General features: G+C 43.0%; 1 protein-coding gene across 1 annotated transcript in view; it reads right to left on the bottom strand.

Moving 5' to 3' along the window:
* Positions 1-21,932, bottom strand: part of Ush2a (usherin) — a 673,376-nt gene that overhangs the window by 370,351 nt on the left and 281,093 nt on the right. Inside the window, exons 30-31 of the mRNA XM_021165303.2 lie at positions 4,264-4,377; positions 1,981-2,142 (exon numbers count right to left, since the gene is read on the bottom strand). Of these exons, the coding sequence (XP_021020962.1) occupies positions 1,981-2,142; positions 4,264-4,377 (276 nt within the window). The remainder of the gene's footprint in view (positions 1-1,980; positions 2,143-4,263; positions 4,378-21,932) is intronic.

Genomic DNA, 21,932 nt, shown 5'->3' with positions numbered 1-21,932 from the left:
CAGCTCATGTGGGCAACTGAACTAGTCTTTGTTATTTACTTTCTGTCTTCCTGAGAGTCACATGAGTCCTTGGTTCTTCCTCTACTATTGCTGAGTTGGGATCCAGTCTGGAGTAGGTTTTTTTCATACAGCACTGAGCAGAGCTGGCACATTCATAGCCTCTTGAATGCACCTCTTAGAATAAGAAAGGTAAACATTCAAAATAATGGAAAACACTACAAAAAAACTGAAAGGCCCACCAAGGGGGCTATAAACATATTTGGTCTCTCAGGAGTACATGAGAAGGGACTGACATATCCACATATGGTTTCCTTTCATGAACAACAATATATTTTGATCCTGAAAAATACTCCAATCATTACTCCATGTGTAAAGTTCTCTGATGTGTTTTAATAATTATCATTTATGAAATATTTCCTCTCAGTTCCTTCCCCAGTACCATGTCAGCCTGGATGCAGCCATGCTTCTAGCTATGATGATAATAGACTGAACCTCTGAAACTGTAAGTCAGCCCCAGTTAAATATTTTTCTTTCTAAGGGCTGTCATGGTCATGGGGTCTCGTCACAGCAATAGGTATTCTAACTAGTAAAGGAAGAAAGGGTTGACCTCAGCTCATGGACGGAGGTAGAAAAGTCATCGCTGCAGGGATGGCATGGCAGCTGGGATGCTGGGCAGCTTGTGGACATAGGAAACAGAGGAAGGCAGTAGTCATCCAGATTTCCCCACTTTTGTTTTTATTAAGTCTTGGGTGTTAGCCTAGAGGATATATTTCAAAGCTACATTTTGGCTTGTGGTTCCTTTCTCAGCTAAGTCTCTCTGCAAGACCTTCACAGATATACCCAGTGCTGCGTTGCCTAGGTGATTCTCAATCCAGTCCAGCTAACAGGGAAGGTTAACCACCATCTTATAGACTTAAAACTGAAAACTCAGAGAAGACATGACACAAGCCCACATACTTCCACTAGACTGGGTCAGTACCCATGTCTGTCACTCATTGACTATATAACCTCCATCTTGCTGTATCTCAGTTTCCTGACCTGTAAAGTGGGAACTGCATCTCTGCATCTACCTTGTGAAATTAATATCACAGGTATCCACCTAATCCTGAATGAAATGCAAAAGTCACAGTTCTTGACCACTACATACATGTTCTCAGACTAAAGAGGATATATATATATATATATATATATATATATATATATGAATACTATGAATACAGCTGCCCAGGAATCCTTCACGCTAGGATCTGAATGTGTCCCAGAAAGCCAGGGACACCAGGGAAGGGGGAGCCTACTGCTTACCTCTGTCCTCTTTAGTGCCTGGCTTTCATGTGAATGAGTGAACCCTTGAATAATTAATTCAAACTTTGACTGGAACTTGCTATAACCTTTCACCAAAAAACAGTATCTCTAGGCCCCAGTTTCCAAATTAATCAACATTTGTGTAATACTACCTCCTCATACAGCACAGCAATACAACAATATCATCACATGGCTAGTCTGAGTAAACATTGAGCACCCTAAACACAATGCAAATACCAGATGGCACTCATCGAGAGCCTCTGGCATTTAGAAAGCTTTTGGCGATTTCATTTTGCTCATGTGTCAGATAATCTGGCCCTGTGATCCATGCTTTGTCTCAAATGGTTTAAGATTTGTGCCGTGCCGAGTCATCCTTCTGCATCTTCAGATTATTTTCCGTGCAGCCATATTTCAAACAGCTAGTCGTGTGACCATGGAGATGTTTAAAGAAGTCACCAATTCAGTCAGCTCACAGCCCCATGTGCGTGGGGCCACACGGGCACTCAGATTCAAACACATGGTCTATGCGATCCAGAAACGTCTGGGCTAATACAGCCCAAGGCTCCCTTTCAGTCTCAAGGAGGCAAAAATCACTTACCTGATTCAGAAAAATATATTCAGTGGCCATCTAGAGAGGACATTTGTGAATCTATTACCTGACGGTGACTGAAGGCCCACCTGTGACTGTGTAGTTCTGTCCCTTGCCTGTGTAGACCAGCCTCCCATCCACATATAAGGAGTACTGCGTAATAATCCCATTTGCTTGTCTGGGTGGACTCCAAAAGAATGACAAGGAGTTGGGAAGGGCCACGACGACTGGTGCCTGCACCTCCTGGGGTGCTGTAAAGGAATAAAATAAGAGTTTAATTTTAGTTTACTTTCCTAAGTGAAACTTTTCAGACCCAAATCAATAAATCATGGGCTAAAGCTGTAGTCCCGTGCATGGAAGTGGTTCTGACTCGCAGGTAGCTTGTCAGTAATTGCTTTAGGAAAGGTGCTAAATAACTGTCCTGAATTTCTAAGAATTTGCATCTGTGATGGATGGGGAGTCCCTACTCTCGTTCAGTTGACTGACGTTTGTGTTACTTCATTAAAAGTATTGTTAACCCATCCCGTCCTCATGGGGCTGAGACTGTTAGAGCAAAGTCACTGTGGCTGGCTTGGAAGAAGCATGTGGTGTGAATCGGGTGACCCTGGTGAGCAGTTCCTAACTGGGAGGTTTTAAAAGCTCTTCAACTACAGGAATGGCCAAGAAATAGACAATGGGATCGTTGTATATTGAAACTACAATGTAATTCTTGAAAAGGATTTATTTACATCCTAGCCAGTGAATTAAAATCACAGAAAATTAAAACAAAACAAAACAAAAGCCTAATCGGAAACAGAAACAGCATTCTGCATGTAAGACTTAGCTCCTTGGAAAAGCGATTTGGGAATTGCTCATGTAATGACAAAGGCATTGCACTAGATGAGTGGCCAGTTCCTTGGTGAAATGGTTGTGAAGCCGGAGTGAGGGATACCAGGCAAAGTCTAGACAAGTAGATAGAGGGGAAGCAATGGGAAACTTCACAGATGGGGACTGGTGGAAATGACAATAAAATGGGATGATAATGATGTGCCCCAGAAGACACAGTGTCACCCTGAGAGGAACAATGCCACTCTGGTAGAGTAGACAAGGCTAGAGAGTGGCTGTGACAGCACAGTGGGAAAAGTGGCCTCTGATCCAGAGCAGGCATGAAACAGAAGAGAGGGTCCCAAGAAGGATGTCACAAAATTCTCTCTCTCCTCATGGCATCATACCGGCTTCTGCCTGCCTCTTGCCATCTCTCTTCTAACACATTTCCTAGGAAAACGGAAAGGAGAAAGAGAAGAGGAGATTTTAGGGAAGCATGCATGGGGGAGGGAGGAGGAGGAGGAAGAGGAGGAGAAGCAGAAGAAGAGAGGAAGAGGGGAAGGAGGAGGAGGAGGAGAAGCAGAAGAAGAGAGGAAGAGGGGAAGGAGGAGGAGGAACAGAAGAAGAGAGGTAGAGGGGAAGGAGGAGGAGGAGGAGAAGCAGAAGAAGAGAGGAAGAGAGGAAGGAGGAGGAGGGGGAGGAAGAAGAGGAGAGAGAGAGAGAGAGAGAGAGAGAGAGAGAGAGAGAGAGAGAGAGAGACTAACTTGCAGACTAACTTCTGCCCTGAAGACCGAGCTTTCAAGTCTAAGTGCCTTTCCTAGTAGGCAGCACACAGGAGAGAGCAGTAGGAAGTAACAGCTCCTTCAGCTTCCACTCTGAGGGCTTGGAGCTTGTGTGTCATGAGGAGCTTCGTCTGGATGCCTGAGCAAAGCTTTTACTTTTGGAGTCCTGAGGTGTTCTCTCTTCCCCACTGCCGCCCTCACCCATGTTTTCTGAAACATTAATTTAGACCAACAGTTTGCACATCCCAAGAACAACAGGAGAGAGACTCCAGTGGGAGGAGAGGAACAGGGATTAATCGCCTCGGTTGGCATGTGGAGGCTCTGTCTTCCCGACGTCGTCGTTGCCCATGCTGCTGTTTAGCAGTTAAAAGAGACCATGGAAATCAACCGTTTGATTCTCAATTTCATACTGCGCCATACAATCAATTCTTTTTAGTCAGACTGTCTCTAGATTTACTTCTGAGCCATAGTAAAATGAGGAAGCTTTCATTAATCTTTCAGATGCTCCATATTAATGACAAGGCTCTTGCATGAACAATGTAACAGCAATTAAAAAGCCCATTAATCTGCATTACAGCTATTAAAGATGCATGTCATTAAAGGCTATGGAGTTTGATTCATTTTCGCACCCCCCCAAAAAATGGGAGCAATTATGGCCTGGCAATGCACTTTGTCATCAAATTAGGTCGGGGTTTTCCAGCAAATGGCCTCGCAGCATTTAGCTCTTCTCCTATTTTATTATTCATGACTGAAATGTGGAAGTCAAGACCTTTGAAATTACTTTACCTTCTTGTGGAGTGGAGATGCTCAACGCCTGTGAGCTCTCGGTGCAGCCTGCCCGAGAACAAGCAGTCAGGGTTACCATGTAGCTGTGGAAGGGATGAAGTCCTGTCAACACGCCTAAGATAAACGGGGGACACAAAAGGAATATATGTTTGCCAGCTTGTATGTGAGAGAAAGGAGGAGACACAGAGAAAGAGAAAAAGGTACAAATATGGTGACCACAGAGAGAGAGACACAGAGAGAGGCAAAACCACAATGCATAGCTTTCATTTTGTTTTGTTTTTGTCTTACTTACTGACTGAGTGTTGAAGCCGGTAACTGTTAAGCAAAGACCTCCACTGCTGCCAAGACATCACTGACACAGTATTGGTGATGATGATACTGAGCACCCATTCCCACATAATGCTTCATTACAGGGCCTGAGCCTCCCACAGAAACAAAAATGATTCAATTTGCTTGAATCTAGCACCTTTGGAACATATTTAACTAAGAAGTCCCATGTGCAGTTTGTTAGTACACTTCAGAAAATGCTCCTCCCAAGAGGGGTTCCATTATTTCAACGGTAGGATACACCGAGACAAACTGTTTGCGTGGCAGGCAAAAAAAAATAAGGTATGCAAATTCACACAACAGAACAATTAGTAAATTGGATAATTATGCTTTTCTACTTCTACTTGCGAAATTATTAGTTTATTTAATTAAGACACCTGTCTCAAATGGAAGCATTGCACAGGGAAGAGCTAAATTAACCTGGCTTTGCAGGCGACGTGTAGGATTTGTTCATCAATTGAAAGTTTTCATCGTCCCCAAAACACCGTTTGTCTACTGATATAACCAAGACGACACTCTTTACGTGGTGAGTCTTATGGATTAAAGACATAGCAAGCTCATAGTTCATGCATCTGCTCTGGTTTCTCTCACTGAATGTTCTTAGGGCAATCTTTGATCCAAATGGTAGACTGTGATCACTCTTACAAAAAAGGTGGTCCAGTCTTTGTTATCCTTAATGACTAAGCATTCAGTAACCCAGAGAATACACTAGTGCTCCACGGAGCAATACTGGAGAGAGATGTCACCCTTTAAACTCTTTATTACCTGTGTGTATGTGTTTGTGTGTGTGTGTGTGTGTGTTTGGTTGTGTGTATTTATGTGTGTACATACTCATGTGCATGCGTGTGTTTGTGTGTATTCATGTATGTGTGTGTATGTGTTTGGTTGTCTGTGTTTGTGTATGTAAATATCCATGTTGGTATGTGTGTTTGTATGTGTATGTGTTTATGTGTGTATATACATGCTTGTAAAAGCTGGAGCTCAATCTTGGCTGTCTTTTTCACCTATTTGTATCTTGATTTCTGAAAAAAAAAATGTTTTTATTTACCTGGAACTTGACAATTAGGTTAGACACTCTGGTCAATGTGCCTCAAAAATTCTCCTGTCTCTGCCTTGCCTGCACTGGGATTACAAACATGCGCTTCTGCTTGAGTATCTCCCCAGCCCAACTCAAGCACAGATTTGAACAGATATGCATGTGTCTTTGTCCTTCCCAACAGAGAGTTTAAGGACTGGAAAGAGCTAGAAGAAAGAATGAACAAAGAAGATGAGCTGTGGCTCCCTTTTGCATCTCATCCTCACCAATGGGCCTTAGTGCTTGCTTCCAGTCTTCATTTCAGTGGCTACACAGCTCCCTGCAGTGTATCTGTTGGGAAATACCCAACCATGTGGCACCCTCTTCTCAGTTTGTGGCCCAAAGCAGCAAGACAGTAAGCTAGCATACCCACATGCACGCACACACACACACACACACACACACACACACACACACACACACTACATGTTGGCATCTTTCTAATTTTGAAACTACTTTGTGACAGAACCTCTACTTTCCCTCCATCCTGCCATTGGGACCGCCATTTGCTCTTGCATGTCCCAGTACTCATGACTTGTCGTCTGAGTTCCATATTTTCAGGAAGTTGCCTCTCATCCCACCTGAGCTAACATAATCACACAGTCACCCTTATCATATCGCAAGAGGCTACACAGCAACTTAGGCTAGGGTGCCTGATGAATTCACAGGCCCAACCAGGCCTCAGTGCTTTAGTCTTGTCATAGCTACATGAATAATAATCTCTGTCTTGAAGGAGAGGCCCCAGGAGTGGTCTATATGGTATAATAGCATAGTATTTACCTAAAAAGTTGACTAATGAGATTTAGCAGTTCAGGCACATGGAGGCCCCAGTATAGCTTTGTGTGCAATGAATGTTAGTGTAGAATAGTTTTTAGTCTAACTCATGCTATGGTTGCAACTCAGCTCTTGCCTCCATGACCTCTGAATGACTTCTGTCTTTCAAAGATAAGTCATTGTCTCTTAAAGCTAAAACCAAGGAAGCCAGGTTCATTCACTCTCTGTACGTACTGGACATGGGCTCTCTCTGCATCCCTGGTATCATTGGATTTCCTTGAGCTGTTTAATTTCAGACAGTTTGTTTCATTCATTTCTTGATTGACTCTGATTCCTCCAAGGACACTTTTAAGGGCCCGCTGCTATATCAGACTGGCTCTTCAAGTTTTTTTCTTTTTCTGGATTTTGCTAATCGATCAAGCTTCATCATATGGGGAGCCCCAAAATCTCTGCAGACTTTTCATTGTCCCAGGGTTCTGGTCCCGTCTTTCCACCTGCAGGGTGAAGGTCCTCACCAGTCTTCCTAAAGGTGTGAGCCACTCAACCCCCTCAATCCATAGAAAACACCATTTCTGCATTGCTTTCGCTTTGTAGCCCTTGGGATTGGACTTGGGATGTAAGCACATTATGTAATTGTTATATTACAGACTTATGCCTCTGGCTCTTTATTTCCCTATTTTAAAAAAGATTTATGTTTCTTTTAAATTATGGATATGTATGTTTCCACACGGGGTTATATTTACATGTGTGCAGGAGCCAGTGGATACCAGAAGGCATTGGAGCCTTTGAAGATGGAGTTAAAGGCTGTTGGGAGCCATCCCACATGGGTGCTGGGAATTTAACTAGGCTCCTCTGCAAGAGAAGTGGATGGTCTTAACCAGGGATCCATGTTTCCATCCCATGTGTGTGTATGAATGCAAGCACCTGCATGTCTGTGAGTGTGTGTGGAGGCCAGAAGTCACATCAAGCGTCTATCATTTTTCACCTAATTGACTGAATCAAGGTCTCTTACTTGTACTATAAGCTTGCTGACTCTGCTAGGCTAGTTAACCAGATTGTCCTTCAGGATCCCATTCTCACCTCCTGACCACTGGGATCACGCACAGATGGACTGCTACACCTTTCTGACATTAATCTGGGTACAGTGAGTTTGAACTCAGGTTCTCATACTTGTGTGATAAGTTCATTACCCACTGAGCCATCTCCCCATCTCCCTAGCTCCCATTTTTTCTATTTCTTAGTACCAATATCATGATACACAAATTCTAGTGTCAAAATGAAATCATCACTATACATGTGTCTTGGCAATTCGAGCTTTACGATACTTTTGACTCATCTTTCTTGTTGAGAAGTGCAACTCGACTGTGTCTAAAACTACTACTGCTTGCGTGGCTGAATTCCAATAATACCAATAGGAAGTAAGACAGGCGCCAGAGAATGACACTTGTATTGCCATCATGAGCAAGGTATGCTGGGATATGAAACTCATGTATGATCACATGAATCACACGACAGAAGCAATCTCTCTTAGATGGACATCATTCGTGCAGGCATAGCAATATTGACTAAGAAAAGATACAAGTTTGCATCCTGGATGGTAATACACCATGCTTTATATCTATTAGTAAGTAGGGTACCATCATCACAGAGAATCACAGATGCCTGCCCTTACACAAAATCCTTACTTGAGATATTATTTCTCCTTAAATCACAGCTGAAGTGTCATGGTGGGACTTCAGCCATTCTATCAGCATCTCAAGAAAGGTTCACATAGTCATGGGGGGGGGTCACAGGAAAGCTTGTCACTAAGCGAGCTTCAGTGTTTCTGCTAGGACTAGCTTGTTTCCAGGAAGTAAGTCTCTTTGCATATATATTATTCTAGTTCCATTCTGCTGCTGTGACCAAAAGCTTGTCACTGGAAGAATGATTTATTTCAACTCACAGGTCACAATCTGTCATTGACAGAAGACGGGACAGAAACTCAAGGCAAAAGTTGTGGAAGAAAGCAAACTACATGCTGGATCATGCAGGTAGATGATTGGTAGCTTTCTTCCACAGGCGAAGGCCCTCTGCCTAGGGAATGGTGCTGCCCACAGTGGGCTGGATCCTCTTACATTAATATATCAATTAACAACCAAGACCGCCCCCATCAGACTTGCCCACAGGCCAAACTGATTTAGGCAATTCTTCCATCAAGGATTTCCTCTCAGAAGACTGTAAGTTCAGCCAAGTTGACAAGGCTAAGCTGAACATACATGTACCACGAGATTGTTCCTCTAAGCTTTTTCTTTATTTAAGGAGTTCATCACACAGCAGTATAGTTTCCCTAAAGTCATTAAAGTATATAGACGGGAGAATTTAAAAGATGCACGCTCTATTCCAGGGCTACAGAAGGCCTATTTAATTAAAGAAAACTGTGAATAATGGTCATTTTAACCTCTCAGCAAAATACTCTTTCCAGCTTTCTGCTTTGGAAGAGAGGTTTACAAAATTGTGTTATATTTCCTAGAAAAGTTTAGAGACCTTAAAGGAACATGGGGAGAAACTAGATCATACTTCGGCCATTTATCAAAGCATTTGCCTTTCCTTTTTAAAGCAGGTGAGAAAATAATAAATACCAAGGAAGGAAGATAGAGAACAGAGAATAGGGAGCAGAGGCAGAGAGGAGAAGGGAGCTGAATTTTGGGGTTTTTCCAGCCTTGGATCCCTAGTGGGAAGTTTGCATGACTTCTCCATCACACTTTTAAAAAATGCGTTACCCTTTTCTAGGCTGGAGTGGTGAATCTTCCCTAGCTCCGAGGGGGATTTGCCCATTACATTGCATCTCTGAGATGCAAAGTGTCTTGTCAAAGTGCCTAAATAACTTTCAGAGTAAAAACTTCAGAAAGAGGCCTAGGGTGACCATTCAGGGCTTTCTCCTTTCTTGACTGGTCACCATTAAGCGTGGGTCATGAGGAAGAAATGGCTGCTCATGTTGTCCTCCAGTCTGGGACACATACTTGACTCCCTTTGCTCCAGTATGGAGAATATTCCCAGACGGATTAAAGCTGATGTCTAGAAAAAGTTGTGCGATTGATCAAGGAGGCAGACCACCTGCTCTGTGACCCTAAGCTCATCCCTGATCCCTAAATGAATCCCTAGATGTCTTGCTTTGAGTGCTAAGGTAAACACTTAGACTGTATTGTCTAAAGTGTCTTAGACTGTATTGTCTCCAGAGAAAAACATAGTGCTATCCTGAGAATTTATCATCAGAAATTATTAATCAATGCTATGTCTTTTGACCTCTAGCAAAGGTGATTGAGAAGATAACTTATTTTCATAAGGCTACCAGGACTACAATGATGGTAGCCATGCACAGATGCATGCAGAAGCCGAGTGTCTGCAGGCAGGCTGTATGCAGGGAGACATTTGCATGATCTGCACCTGTGAGTCTAAGTTGCCAGGAGGAGGACTGGTTTCATTTCTTTTGCCATGATGGCACACTCTGACCAAAAGCAAGTTAGGGACAGGACAGCTTTATTTGGCTTCCATTTTGAGGCCACAGCCCGTCATTAAGAAAAATCAATGGTTGAATTCAAGACAAGAACTTGAAGGCAGACCTGTTTACTATCTAGTATTCTACACAGAACCTCCAACCAAACTCACTTTCCAACCAAAGAACTACAGCATGTCCCACATAGGATGCTCTTTGCTAGCTAGTTTTCAGGTCAGCTTATACTTTGATAGAATTCTTGTATAGTCTATGACCACCTGCCTAGGAATTATACTACCCATAGTAGGCCCAGCTGTCCAATATCAATTAACAATCAAGACAAGTCCCCAGAGTCATGCCTACAAGGCAGTCTGATCTAGGAAGTTCCTTAGTTGAGACTCTTCTACTAGATGAATCTAAGCTGTTCTGTTGACAGTTAAATTCTACCAGAATAGGAGGCCTTTAAGCAAAGGGAAATTTATAAGGGACAATTACAGAAATTTGCTTGAATGTCATAGTTTTAAAAAAATATGGAATAATACAGAGAAGACAGAGTTATAAAAAATTCTAGAGAAAAAAATGTGTCCACAGAGAATTAAGCTAGCTCTCTATAAAGACAAAGAAGTAGATGCCAACACTGTGAACTTTAATTGGGTTGGGGTGAATGCCCTTGAGGGGGACAACCCTGAGAACTTTCAATTTGAGAGTGTCCCATTCATCAGGCAGGCAAGTGACCTCTCAAACTTCCTTTTAACCACAAAAGTCCGTGAAGTCAGAAAATGGCCCCAGCCATGTCAGAAAGCCTGCCAGTCTTTCTTGATAATGGAAGAAGGCACACTGAAATAGCATTCAATAAGCATAAAGCAAGCATTATCGATGTCTTAAAAGTGTGAGTGGCCCATGAAGCTGGGGAGCGTCAGTGTGTGGACCTGAATTGCTAGCCCCAGCAGGGCCCTGACTCTCACCCTAAGCGATAATGCATTGTGCATTAATGCCTGGCATTGAGATGTCCTGACAAACCACACCAGGGGAGTTTCAAGTCCAGTACAGTCTCTGCAAAGCCCAAGCTAAGGATGGGGCAGGGGCTTTGTTTGAGGGAAGGAAGTCTGTCCAGGTAGGGAGGAATTTAAGACCCTGTCTGTATAAGGCTCCAAATACTTTCTCTGGAGAGACTGACCCAGGAGGGCTCATGTACAGAGAAGCTGCTACGTAAATGTCCCTCATAGTGACTCCCAGGTCAGTGACTACAGAGACCACTTCTTCACAGGGCTCCTGATGCTCTCAGCATCCTTCCTGATGATACTATGGCTGGTGGCTACACAAGCATGAGAACCTGAGCTCAAGGCCCAGCACTCCTTCAGGGACCAGAAACCTCAAATAGGCCAATTCAAGAACAAATGAGGTGTGGAGGCAGACCTGGTCATTGTGGAGCTGGGGAGGTGGAGACAGGTGAGTCCTAGGGGCTCAGTGGCCAGCCAGTGGAGCCTACTTGCTAACTCCAGGACAGTTAGAGATCCTGTGTTAACACAGACAGAACCTGAGGCAGGACAGGTAAGGTAGTCCCCTGGCCTGCACATACACATTGTACACACACACACATACACACACACACACACACACACACACACACGGTTTAATAAAAGATCCTTGGTTCACTGAGCCAGTGAAGACTTGGCTCATCACCAATGCGCCCCTGACTCTATCTTTTGACTGACAGATAAGTATCCCCGACACTAGTTTGGTATCACCAACATCTTTCTTTCCTTCCCTCTCACCTCAAATCCTGAAGGAGGCAGAGAGGAATATGAACAGTCGGAGGCAGCCTGACTCCCTAGGAGAAAATTCTTGTGGGGCTGACATCAGCTATACAGGGTGCTGTACCACTCACGGAGCCCAAGCACGGAGAGGCAGGAGAGCAGAGGAGGTGGCTTTGCCTCTGAGATTTTACGGTTAACTTTTTTGACTAAATGTCTTCAAGTACAAATGCTCTGCCAGCAAACAAAATTGACACCAAAGCAAGATGGCAGCATCCTGGAGAGGCCTGTGCTTTCTATTTCTGTTCTGCAGCCGACTCCTCTCCCTCCCCTACCCCCCCCCACCCCCCAGCTGCCAAGCTAGGTGTTTGGCGAGCATCCACAGTAATCTGTTCTCCTTCATTATGCTAATCTGTGGGCGGGAAGATTTCTGTCATCTTCGAATGGCTTGTACAGCAACGGTAAACACCTTGGCCTGTCTGTAATTGGACAGGTGTCTGCACTGATGTCACCCAGCTTTTAATTCAATTAAAGACCTGGCTGCTCTGCTCTCATTATCCACTCATTTCGGTTGCACTTTTAGTCTGGTGGCTGAAATCTGTGCATGGCATTGTCTACCCTGATTCTAAAGCCAGCAGACTCTCTGCAAAGATCATGCTTCCAGGGAGGTGTTTGTGTGTTAGGGGAGATAGTCAGAATGATACGGAGAATTTATTTATTCTCTTTTTCTCTATGTCTGTCTGTCTCTGTCTCTGTTTCTGTATGTCTCTCTGAGTCTCTGTATCTCTGTCTCTCTCTGTCTCTTTCTGTCTCTGTCTCTGTGTGTCTGTCTCTCTGTGCCTCTATCTCTCTGTCTCTCTGTCTCTGTCTTCTGTCTGTCTCTGTCTGTCTCTGTATCTCTGTCTCTCTTTGTCTGTCTCTGTGTCTCTGTCTCTCTACCTCTCTGTCTCTCTGTCTCTCTCTGTCTCTGTCTTTGTCTCTCTCTGTCTCTCTTTGTCGAACTGTCTCTCTTTCTCTGTTCCTCTCTCTCTCTCTTTCTCTCTCTCTCTCTCATGTCTTCTCTTTACTAGCCATAATGAGTTGTGGACACATCCCCAGCCATGCTGTCTCTCACTTCCTTTCCCTGGGGCTTTCCTCCATCTCCCGAGAACTCAGCCAAGTGCCATTCTCTGATTTATTTGCTGGCATCTCACATTTGGATCAAGAATGCGAGGGTGGGTCAGAGCAAGGCACTTATTAAGAGGCCATCTGGTAAGGGACACCACGTAGGCTGAATGGCTCATCGCTGGGGACAGAATGGAAGAGCCTGGGAAGAGGAGAAGACAAGGGGACAGCTTTTGCCTTAAGATTTCTGCCATGGTGCTGATAAATTATAATTCTCACGTGTGTATCCCAGCCAGTCCAGTGGGTGGGTTGGAGGGAGCAAATCAATCCAGCTTGCCATATTTTCTGCACAGGTCCCCTTGGAAACAAACTTCTAACACAGACATTTGAACACATTGACCCCAAGAAACTGTTTAAGGATGTTAAGTATGGGTGAAAATTGAATAGTCTAGAGGAGGTATCTGGGACTCTCCAGAGACATTCTACTTTGCCCTGTTCCTAGCATGCAGGATGCCTGAGCTTCTGCTACTGCAGTTACAGTAGTGCTTTAAATATCAATAAGCTGCTGAGAACTCAGGGCTATTGAATGCACAGCTTTAAACGGAACATTTGCATCGCCTCTTCCAATGCTCTGGGAATTTAGTTGAAAAAGCCATTATTATATACAGTTAGTACAGGCTAATAAAACATAAAAATAAGATCATCTAGTATTTATAAAATAAAGCCAGCCTTCAATTTGCTTGAACTGTGGAGGAGCCTTGGCACTTTCTCTTACCTAAGCTAGTGCATTGGAAGTGTTAAGCCCAGTGTTTTCAATACTCAATCTCTTTCAAATGAACTTTGTGGCCTAGTTTAGAACTTGTACTGGGAAGCATAGGAGATCGCACACCTTGGAACCAAGACCGAGCAGATTTTGATGTTTCCAAGCAGGAAGAATAACTATTTCTTTTATAAAATAGGGCTTAATCCCAGACTTAGAGAATGGTTTAAGCAGCGATTTGAGTTGACCTCAAAGCAATACCCATGAAGATTCTCTCAGCAGGCTTACAGCGAACATCAAATTTTAAATCAATGCCTGCTTCTTCGTAAGAGCCACAGAGTCTCTGTCATCTTAATTATAAGGAAGTTTGAAGCCACAGGCTTCTGTTAACTCCTTAACTTACAAAACGGACAGGTGCTAACCTCAGTGGAATGCCCCAGGAAATAATGGACGTGACTCAGCCAGAAGGCATGGGGCAGGAGGGAGCAGAAGGAAAGCCAATTCTGCCGACCACTGTCCCACAAGCTGGTCCCTAGTCTGATGGAGTCACCTGTTTCTCAGAAGGGCTGTGGGTAGGCAGAGAAGCATAAGCTGCTCCTAAGCCAAGGGCACACCCTGGCTTCTGATCCTTTGTTGTTCCCACATGACCTAAGCCTGTCCTATATGGTGGGAAAGCAAGGTCATTAAAAGCAACACTGCACTTTTAATAGCAAATACTTCATGAAAATGAACCTTAAAATGTGTTCAGAGATTCATCCTTACTGCAACAATTTGTCTACAAAGGGTGATTTGTCTTTCAAACCAGCTGACAACACTTCTTAAAGAAGACAACTGACTCAGAAGTGTGTGTGTGTGTACATGTATCACCTGTGTGTACCTTTCTGCATCAATCCAAATATAATACAGTTATAAAAGGATGAAAGAGTAAAAAGAGATAATTTGGGGAACTTCCTTTTCTTTATCAAATATGATTGATGACCCTAATGTACTTTTATAGCGTATTATGAGCATACCTCACTGCTGATCAGTGGACGGCAGAATTTAAATATTATCTTTACTTTTAACCATGGTATGTGCTATACCAAAACTGAAATCCAAATGCTCAAAGCAAAATCTTCTTACTTTGCAGGCTCAAATGAATTGTTTAAACAAAAATAGACAGAAAACCAAAAAGCAGACAACCTCACAGTATCTTCTCAGTGAGTAAGCCACCCAGGCACATTACATATTCCAGAGAAACAGACCGAGCTCTTAACTCATCAACACTGCCCCGCCTAATGCGATTCTTCTGCATTAGTGCAGCCGGGGCATTACATCACTTCTATCTTTACAATTTCTGTCATGGGGCTGTATTTTTGTCCTGTGCAAATCTTCAGACCAATTTCTTTCAAGATTTACATTTAAAGAAATAGTTTGTAATAAACCACAAATAAATTTATGGAGTACTATAAAGCTGGCACAGGACTTTCTCAAAATTCATCTGTGAAAAACCCCAGCGAAATGAATTCCTTTTCTCATTTCTTCCCCCATTTGCTGATGGTGGCAGAGACCACGAGTTGACCTCTTAGTATATATTATACACCTTTTCCTCAACAAATTTAACGGTTTCCTTCCTGCTGGATAAATGGCTACCTGGAGTAATGTCAGCAGTCCCAGCAGTCCACACAACCATGTCACTGAATTTAGATCACAATGCTCACCCATGACAGACTAGTTCTTAAGATACCACTCTAACATGAATATGTGGACCATTCCCTAACTATTCTAAGTGCTTGCTGAGTGGAATCACACAGGTGACGTGAAGCCCAGGCAACCATTTGGGAACATGAAGCCCAAGTCTTGACCCCAAGGAAGGCAGCGAGTATGGCTGGACTATGACAGCTCCCTCCACATGGACATCTAACTCCAGAAGAGGCCGCCATTTCTGAGTTCTCTATTTTTCAAGTGAAATTAATTGAAAATGATAGATCACCCTTCAGCTCTTCTTCTCCTTAGTGCTTCACCATCTGTGGCTGCATCCTGGCAGCCTAACCTAGAACACACCACATCATTTGTTGTTGGGAAATTAGTCTATGAAATCACAGATCTCATCTAGGCATCTCCCCACAGGCTTAGATACTTTTACCATCCTCGCCTCCAGCACCCTCCCTCTCATTCCCCTCTCTCTCTGAGCAGGGCTCCCTTTCTCTCAAAAAATACACCTTCTACTTGCACTCTTCTTTGTGACCAGAACTCCATTGTGTGCATGTGCCTCAGTTCTTTCGAATTCCTCCGCTGAAGGACATCTAAGCTGCTCTGCGTTTTGGCTCTAATGAGTAGTGCCGTGGTTAACATGGATGTGCGTGTATTTGTGATGTGACCATACAGAGTCCTTAGGGCACATGCCAGGAGGATAGAGATGGTCTACATGAAGGAGCTGGTCATTCTGCTTTCTGTATTGACGTTTGTATCTGAGGAAGCTCTGCAGAGAGTGCATAGTGGCTCCACCAGCTTTCACCTCCAGCACCAGAGTACACAGGCTGCTGCTTCTTCTTCCAATCCTTCCTGGCATTTACTGTTTCTCTCTCTGTCTCTGTCTCTGTCTCTGTCTCTGTCTCTGTCTCTGTCTCTGTCTCTGTCTCTGTCTCCCTCTCTCTCTCTCTCCCTGAAATAGCCATTCTGGCAAGAGTGAGTTGGAATGTCAAATCAATTTTAGCTGGCATTTCTCCATATCTGAAGATTTTCCCACATTTTTATTGGCCATTTTATATGTCTTCTTTTAACAATTCTCTGTTGAATTCATGTGCTCATTTATTGATTGGATGATCTCTTTGTTTTTTAAATTATTTATTTTAATTCTTCATATAGATATTCTTCATAGATATTGGCCCCAATAGATGTATAGCTATTAACTATTAGTTGTATAGTTGTATTTTTTTTTAAATCAATGAATATTTGTCTGTTCTCTATGCATGTCATCATAATACTATAGTGCGAATGCATGATTTATGGATTGCATTATGAAGTAAATATTTTAAAGCCAATCTTTAGAAACTTCCCATCTACCATTATTATTATTATTATTTTGCCATGGAAAAAATATGAATTAAACTCTAAGTATCTGTTCAAACCTGGACCAGCTCTGTATGTAATTTCATAATAAAGTTCTTGAGAACAATAACTATGTTCAAACTCTACCAAGGAAGAGTAGTCAAGCCTTAGCACTACTGAGCCTGATGCAACATACAATATTAACTTCACATTAACTAAGGATTAGTAGCACACACTCCATAATTTATCCATATAAAAATTATCACACAAGACCTAAAAATGAGTGTATAATACAATGCTCAATGCCTTCTTTTGAAGAGCTTATCAAGTAATGAGGAAACAAGATTCATGGATGTGGGCCTGTGTACCAGAGGCTCTGGCCTGGCCTGGTGTGAGAGTTCTGGCAAGGGAAACAAGTGCGGGCAGGGAGTGGAGGTCGCTTCTGCCCTTCTCCTGCTGTGGTTAGCTCCACCTCAGTCTCTCTGGCCTTTCAGGTTACTTGGCTACTCCGTGCAGCCTGTACTGAGTCAGGTCAAGCTGGGCTGACTAAAGGCCACTTAGCCAGTGAGGAGTGTCAGGCTGCATATTGGGAGAACAGACCTCTTCGCAAGTGTTACAACTCTTAGGACAGAAGGCTGTGATGATGGAGTAGTTCTCACACACCTTTTATTCCCTGGATAAGATTTATATACAGTTTTGAGGATGATTCAAGGTTTGACAGTAGGTACTTCTCATTGGCTTGGACTGAGAGCTTACAGAAACCTTATTTGCATGTGGGAGAGCTTGGTGCAGCTACTATGTGATTGATGCGGCATACCTCTCTGCAAGGGGGTTATGAGAGACTGTAGCTATGTGACAAGAGCCAGGTGTCCAGGAGACATGGATGAACTCCTTCTGTCCCATGCAGGTGGAAATCACCACCCACAGGGGCTTCGGGGTTCCAGACCTTTGTTCAACCTGGGACCAGGCTGTCTGTGCACACCCCACACATGTACAGAGAATGGCCATGTAGAAACCATACCATAAACATTTCTGCACTTGAATAGGAAAAAAAAATCACATCATATTGAACTAGAGAGATCCAACACAACTCTCAGGTAAATATAATGTATACTGTTTGAAATTTAAATATAGAATATACACAGGCTCACATTTACATATATCCACTGCAGTGGTGTCAATATGAATGCCCCCCAGTAGGCTTATATATTTAGATGTTTCATTATTAGGGAGGTGTACTGTTAGGGTATGTAGTATTGAAGGAAGTGTGTTAGTGGGGGTGAGCTTTGAGGTTTCAAATGCCTAAGCAAGGCCCAGTGTATTCCCCTCTTCCCGTTGTCTGCCAATTCAGAGATGGAACACACTAGGCTTCTTCTCAAATACCAAGTCTGCCTGCAGGATGCCATGCTTCCTACCATGATGATAATGGACGAAACCTCTGAACCTGTTAGCCAGCCCCACGTGACTGTTTTGTTTTATGAGAGTTGCCATGGACATGGTGGCTCTTAGTAGCAATAGAAACCCTAACTAAGATACCCACTTATACAGTATCTTATACAGTATAGAATAAAGTCTATTTGATCAAATGATAGTTGGATTTAAATCCAAGAAAGTCCCAAAACAGGAGTAATATGATTTAAAGCCTGCCCACTCTACTGTTCTTCAAGTATAGGATGTTTGGCTTTGGGTATGCATCCAACCTTTCCTCACTCTGTGATCCTTCAGGGCCCTTTAACCCCTCATTTTCTTTGAAGGTATCCTACTAGTAAGTTTTCCTTTTTTATCAGTAGATTGAAAACCCTAAAAGAGCTCACTCATTCTTTCTGGTTAACAGGAAGGGACAGTTTCAGGAGTGGACGCCATCCTTTGCCTATGGCTTTACTTTATGTGCTTTCTCCAAATTCAAAGGGCACAGACAAACATCTGTGCTTTCAGCACGTGTGGGTAAAGTGTTACTGAGTCAGCCAATCACTGCACTTGCCTGAATTTGCTCTGAAGCTAATGGGCATTATAAACTTTAGATTTATTTTTTTCATTTTCCATATAATTAGCAGCATGAGTTCTACTTGGCACCTCGGGGTGGGGAGTGAGCTGATTAGACATTCTGAGTTACACCTTCTCCCAACTGATACCTCTACAATACAACCCCCACACCTAAGTTTCAGGGAATAGCATAGAATAGGAGAAGGAGAGGCTCCAAGAGCCAGAGGAACAGGACATCTGCCGAGAGATAGAGGGATAGTGTCTTCTATGTGTAACAGGAAAGATGAACCCATGAAATCTCAACAGTATGGCTGTAGGCACGATCTGAACCATAGCAACACCAGCTGACATGCCAATATAGGTGGGAAAAATCTCACAAGACCGCAGGCCAAGAGGAAGGGCTATCTATGGACATTAGCAGTTGCCAAGAGAGATGCCATGTCTGTGGACAAGGACCCTGATAGGTTATTCATTCCCAAGTACTCATCCTTAAACACAAAATACATTTAAGCAACACTAAGAACCTGAGCAGATTAAATTTATAAATATTATATATAAATATACATGAATATTTAAAAAATAAGAGGCCATGGATTTGAGAAGACATGAGAGGGCTGCAAGATGAGTCGGAGACCAGAGAGAGTTGCAATAAAAAGAAATGATGTAAATACAGTACTCTTACATAAAGTTCTAAAAAATAAATTAAAAATAGAAATAAAGGGTATAAATCCCTAAATTTAATTTTAAATTAAAAATAAAAGAGAAATTCAGAATCATGCATCCCACTTCTAGCCTAAGTGAATAGAGATCTGTATCCAGCATAATCCCCAGGAAATTCTCCTTGCACTGTGAGCTCTTGGCAGCCCTGTACCCACCCTCACTGCCTTTCCCTGGGAGTCCTGGGATTTTCCTCGTGGCAGAACTAACACAGTCAGAACATGGGGAAGGAGAAGTGTGAGTGATTCCAGCCTAGCCGGTGAAAAGGGCCACCCAAAGGAGTATGTCTCTATGCTATAGTTTATTTTGGGTGGTCCATGAATCCCACACAAAAGTACAAACCAGGAAAATAAGCGAAGTGGAGAATTTAAAGTCCCAGCACAGGATCCTATGAGAGGGGCCGCCTTTGTTTCAGAAGCTATTTGGGAATCACTCAATAAGATAGTTAAATCATTAACTGTTACTCAAAACTACTCAAGAGGGAATAAAAATTTATATATTTCCAGGTAGTCACTACCCTGCTCCACCCCAGCCTGCTTCCCAACACCAGAAGTAAACTCAACTGCATAGACCAGAACTAGTTCTAGCGAGAAAAGCTATTACCAATTGTATTACACATTGAAATCTCTTATTTTTCTACAAAGATGTAGATTTGGTTGTTAATGTCTAAAATATTATTGTTGTTGTTGTTGAATAGTAAATAATAGTAAATAATTATTCTGGGAGAATAATAATTACTTAGCGGTAAAGGGAAGGATTTTGGAGCAATGCAATACAACAAGACTATTAAGAAAGCAAGTCTTGTTTAGCAATTACAGCCTTAACAGGATGCCAGGTGCTCTGCTAATTATACTGATAATTAAGTTCATGTGCTCAAAAAGCACAAGAAAAAAAAAAGCCATATATGTGCACATCTTTGGATCCACTCATTTTTGGTGTGCTTTCAGCTCAGGTTCTGCACCTCTCTCTGCTCAGCCTCAGTCAGAGGGGAAAGGGCTGGACTGTAGCTGCATCTTGGCATGTTAACAGGGCCAAAAGGGAAAATCCACAGAAGCTACAGAGAGCTAATTGGAGCCCTTTGTAACAAGTCTACAGAAATAAGGAGCGACTGCAGCAGAGCTTCCTACCCGGAGGCTCAGGTGGAGGAGGTGAACTCTGAACTCTGGCCTTGGGAGGGTATGGAGTCTAGCCCCTGTGGCCCAAAGGGGCCCATTTGCTCCTAAGTGGGTCTATTAACCCCTGGACTCTCCACTGCTGGTGGGATTATCCTCACTGAATCCTCTAGTGGCCAACATCCACCAGGCAAATATTCGACTACTGAGTTCTGCTGTTCTGCTTGCTGTTCTGCTGTTCTTCCTGTTGATATTTGGGTTTAATCACTCGCTCCTCTTCTAACCTCTGCCTTCATGTGAGTCTGGCCAAGAAGTCCAACACCCACTGTGCTTGATTGTCTTGCTAACTGTTAACTTTGAATAGTATTTTGTTATCTACACTTATACATTATATGAAAGAAAATCATCATGTATTTCTTTACATTCTGAATCTTCAAGTTTCAACTTGGAGGGGGGGTTATCCCCAGGATTTCAGGGAAACTGAAATTCAGTAGTGATGTCAAATTTCTCCTCGTAACCCCATTTCACCATGCTAGATGGACAAGAGAATTATTCAGTCTAAAGCTCTAATACACAGGCTCAATTCCAAACCAGATTCTCCACAATTAGGCAAAGGGCAGTACAGCGTTTTAGAGTCTCTTCACTAGGAAGCCACATGTTATGAGAAGACAATAACAGGGACACATGCTTATAAGCATCTCAAATACAAGAGGCAAAGAGAACTTTGGTATATATCAGAGAGGGCCAGGAAACCTGAATCCCCAGGAAATGAGCAATGGCTCTGGCTCTTGGTACCCTACTTCATCAAATTCTTGGAGGGAAGGAGCTGAGCTAGTGAGATTGCTGTGATGGCAAAGCAAGTTTCCCTCAGTAGACCTGTCTTCCACCCATGAGAGTCTTCATTGACGCCAACTCACTGAGCAGGAAAACAGAAATCTATTTAGTTTTCCTAGGGATGGGGATACTGAATTGTAGAAGGTGAGGTTCTGGGTTATGCATTCATTCAGCAGATGGAGACACCATGCCTGTCCCAGTGAGGAAAGCATGGCAATAGACTGGTTTCTGTCACCAAGGAAAGGGGAAGTTCACATGGCTTCCCACAGAGCACAGAAGGGGACAGAAGGGGATTAGGCTGTAACTCTTCAAAGGTCTGCTTTCAGAGGATATCTCCATCAGATAGGCTCTTTATGGCAGAAAGCCAAGATCTTCCAAAACAGCACCACCATCTGGGGCAGCAAGTGTTCAAGCAAATGAGCCTTCCTGGGGCAGGGCAGGGGGGTGGAGCTCATTTCACACCTAACCCAGAATGTCTGTATTATCTCAAAAGCACTACGTGAGTGCAACTAATGAGTTTGGTGTCTATGACTCAAGGGACAAGTTAAATGGTAAGCAGACACTTAGATGGCAATCAAAAATATTGAGATAGGAGGAAGTAAGAGCTAGCAAAGTAAGGAAGTGAAGAAGTTGGACTTTAAAGACTGAAACCAAAGAATTAGAAGCCAGTCAGTGAACAGAATCCAAAGCTCAAAGACACGAAAGCAAACCAACACCAAATCAAATC

This window comes from Mus caroli, chromosome 1 (genome assembly GCF_900094665.2).
Source record: "Mus caroli chromosome 1, CAROLI_EIJ_v1.1, whole genome shotgun sequence".
Taxonomy (NCBI): domain Eukaryota; kingdom Metazoa; phylum Chordata; class Mammalia; order Rodentia; family Muridae; genus Mus; species Mus caroli.
This window is presented reverse-complemented; position numbering and strand designations above follow the sequence as displayed.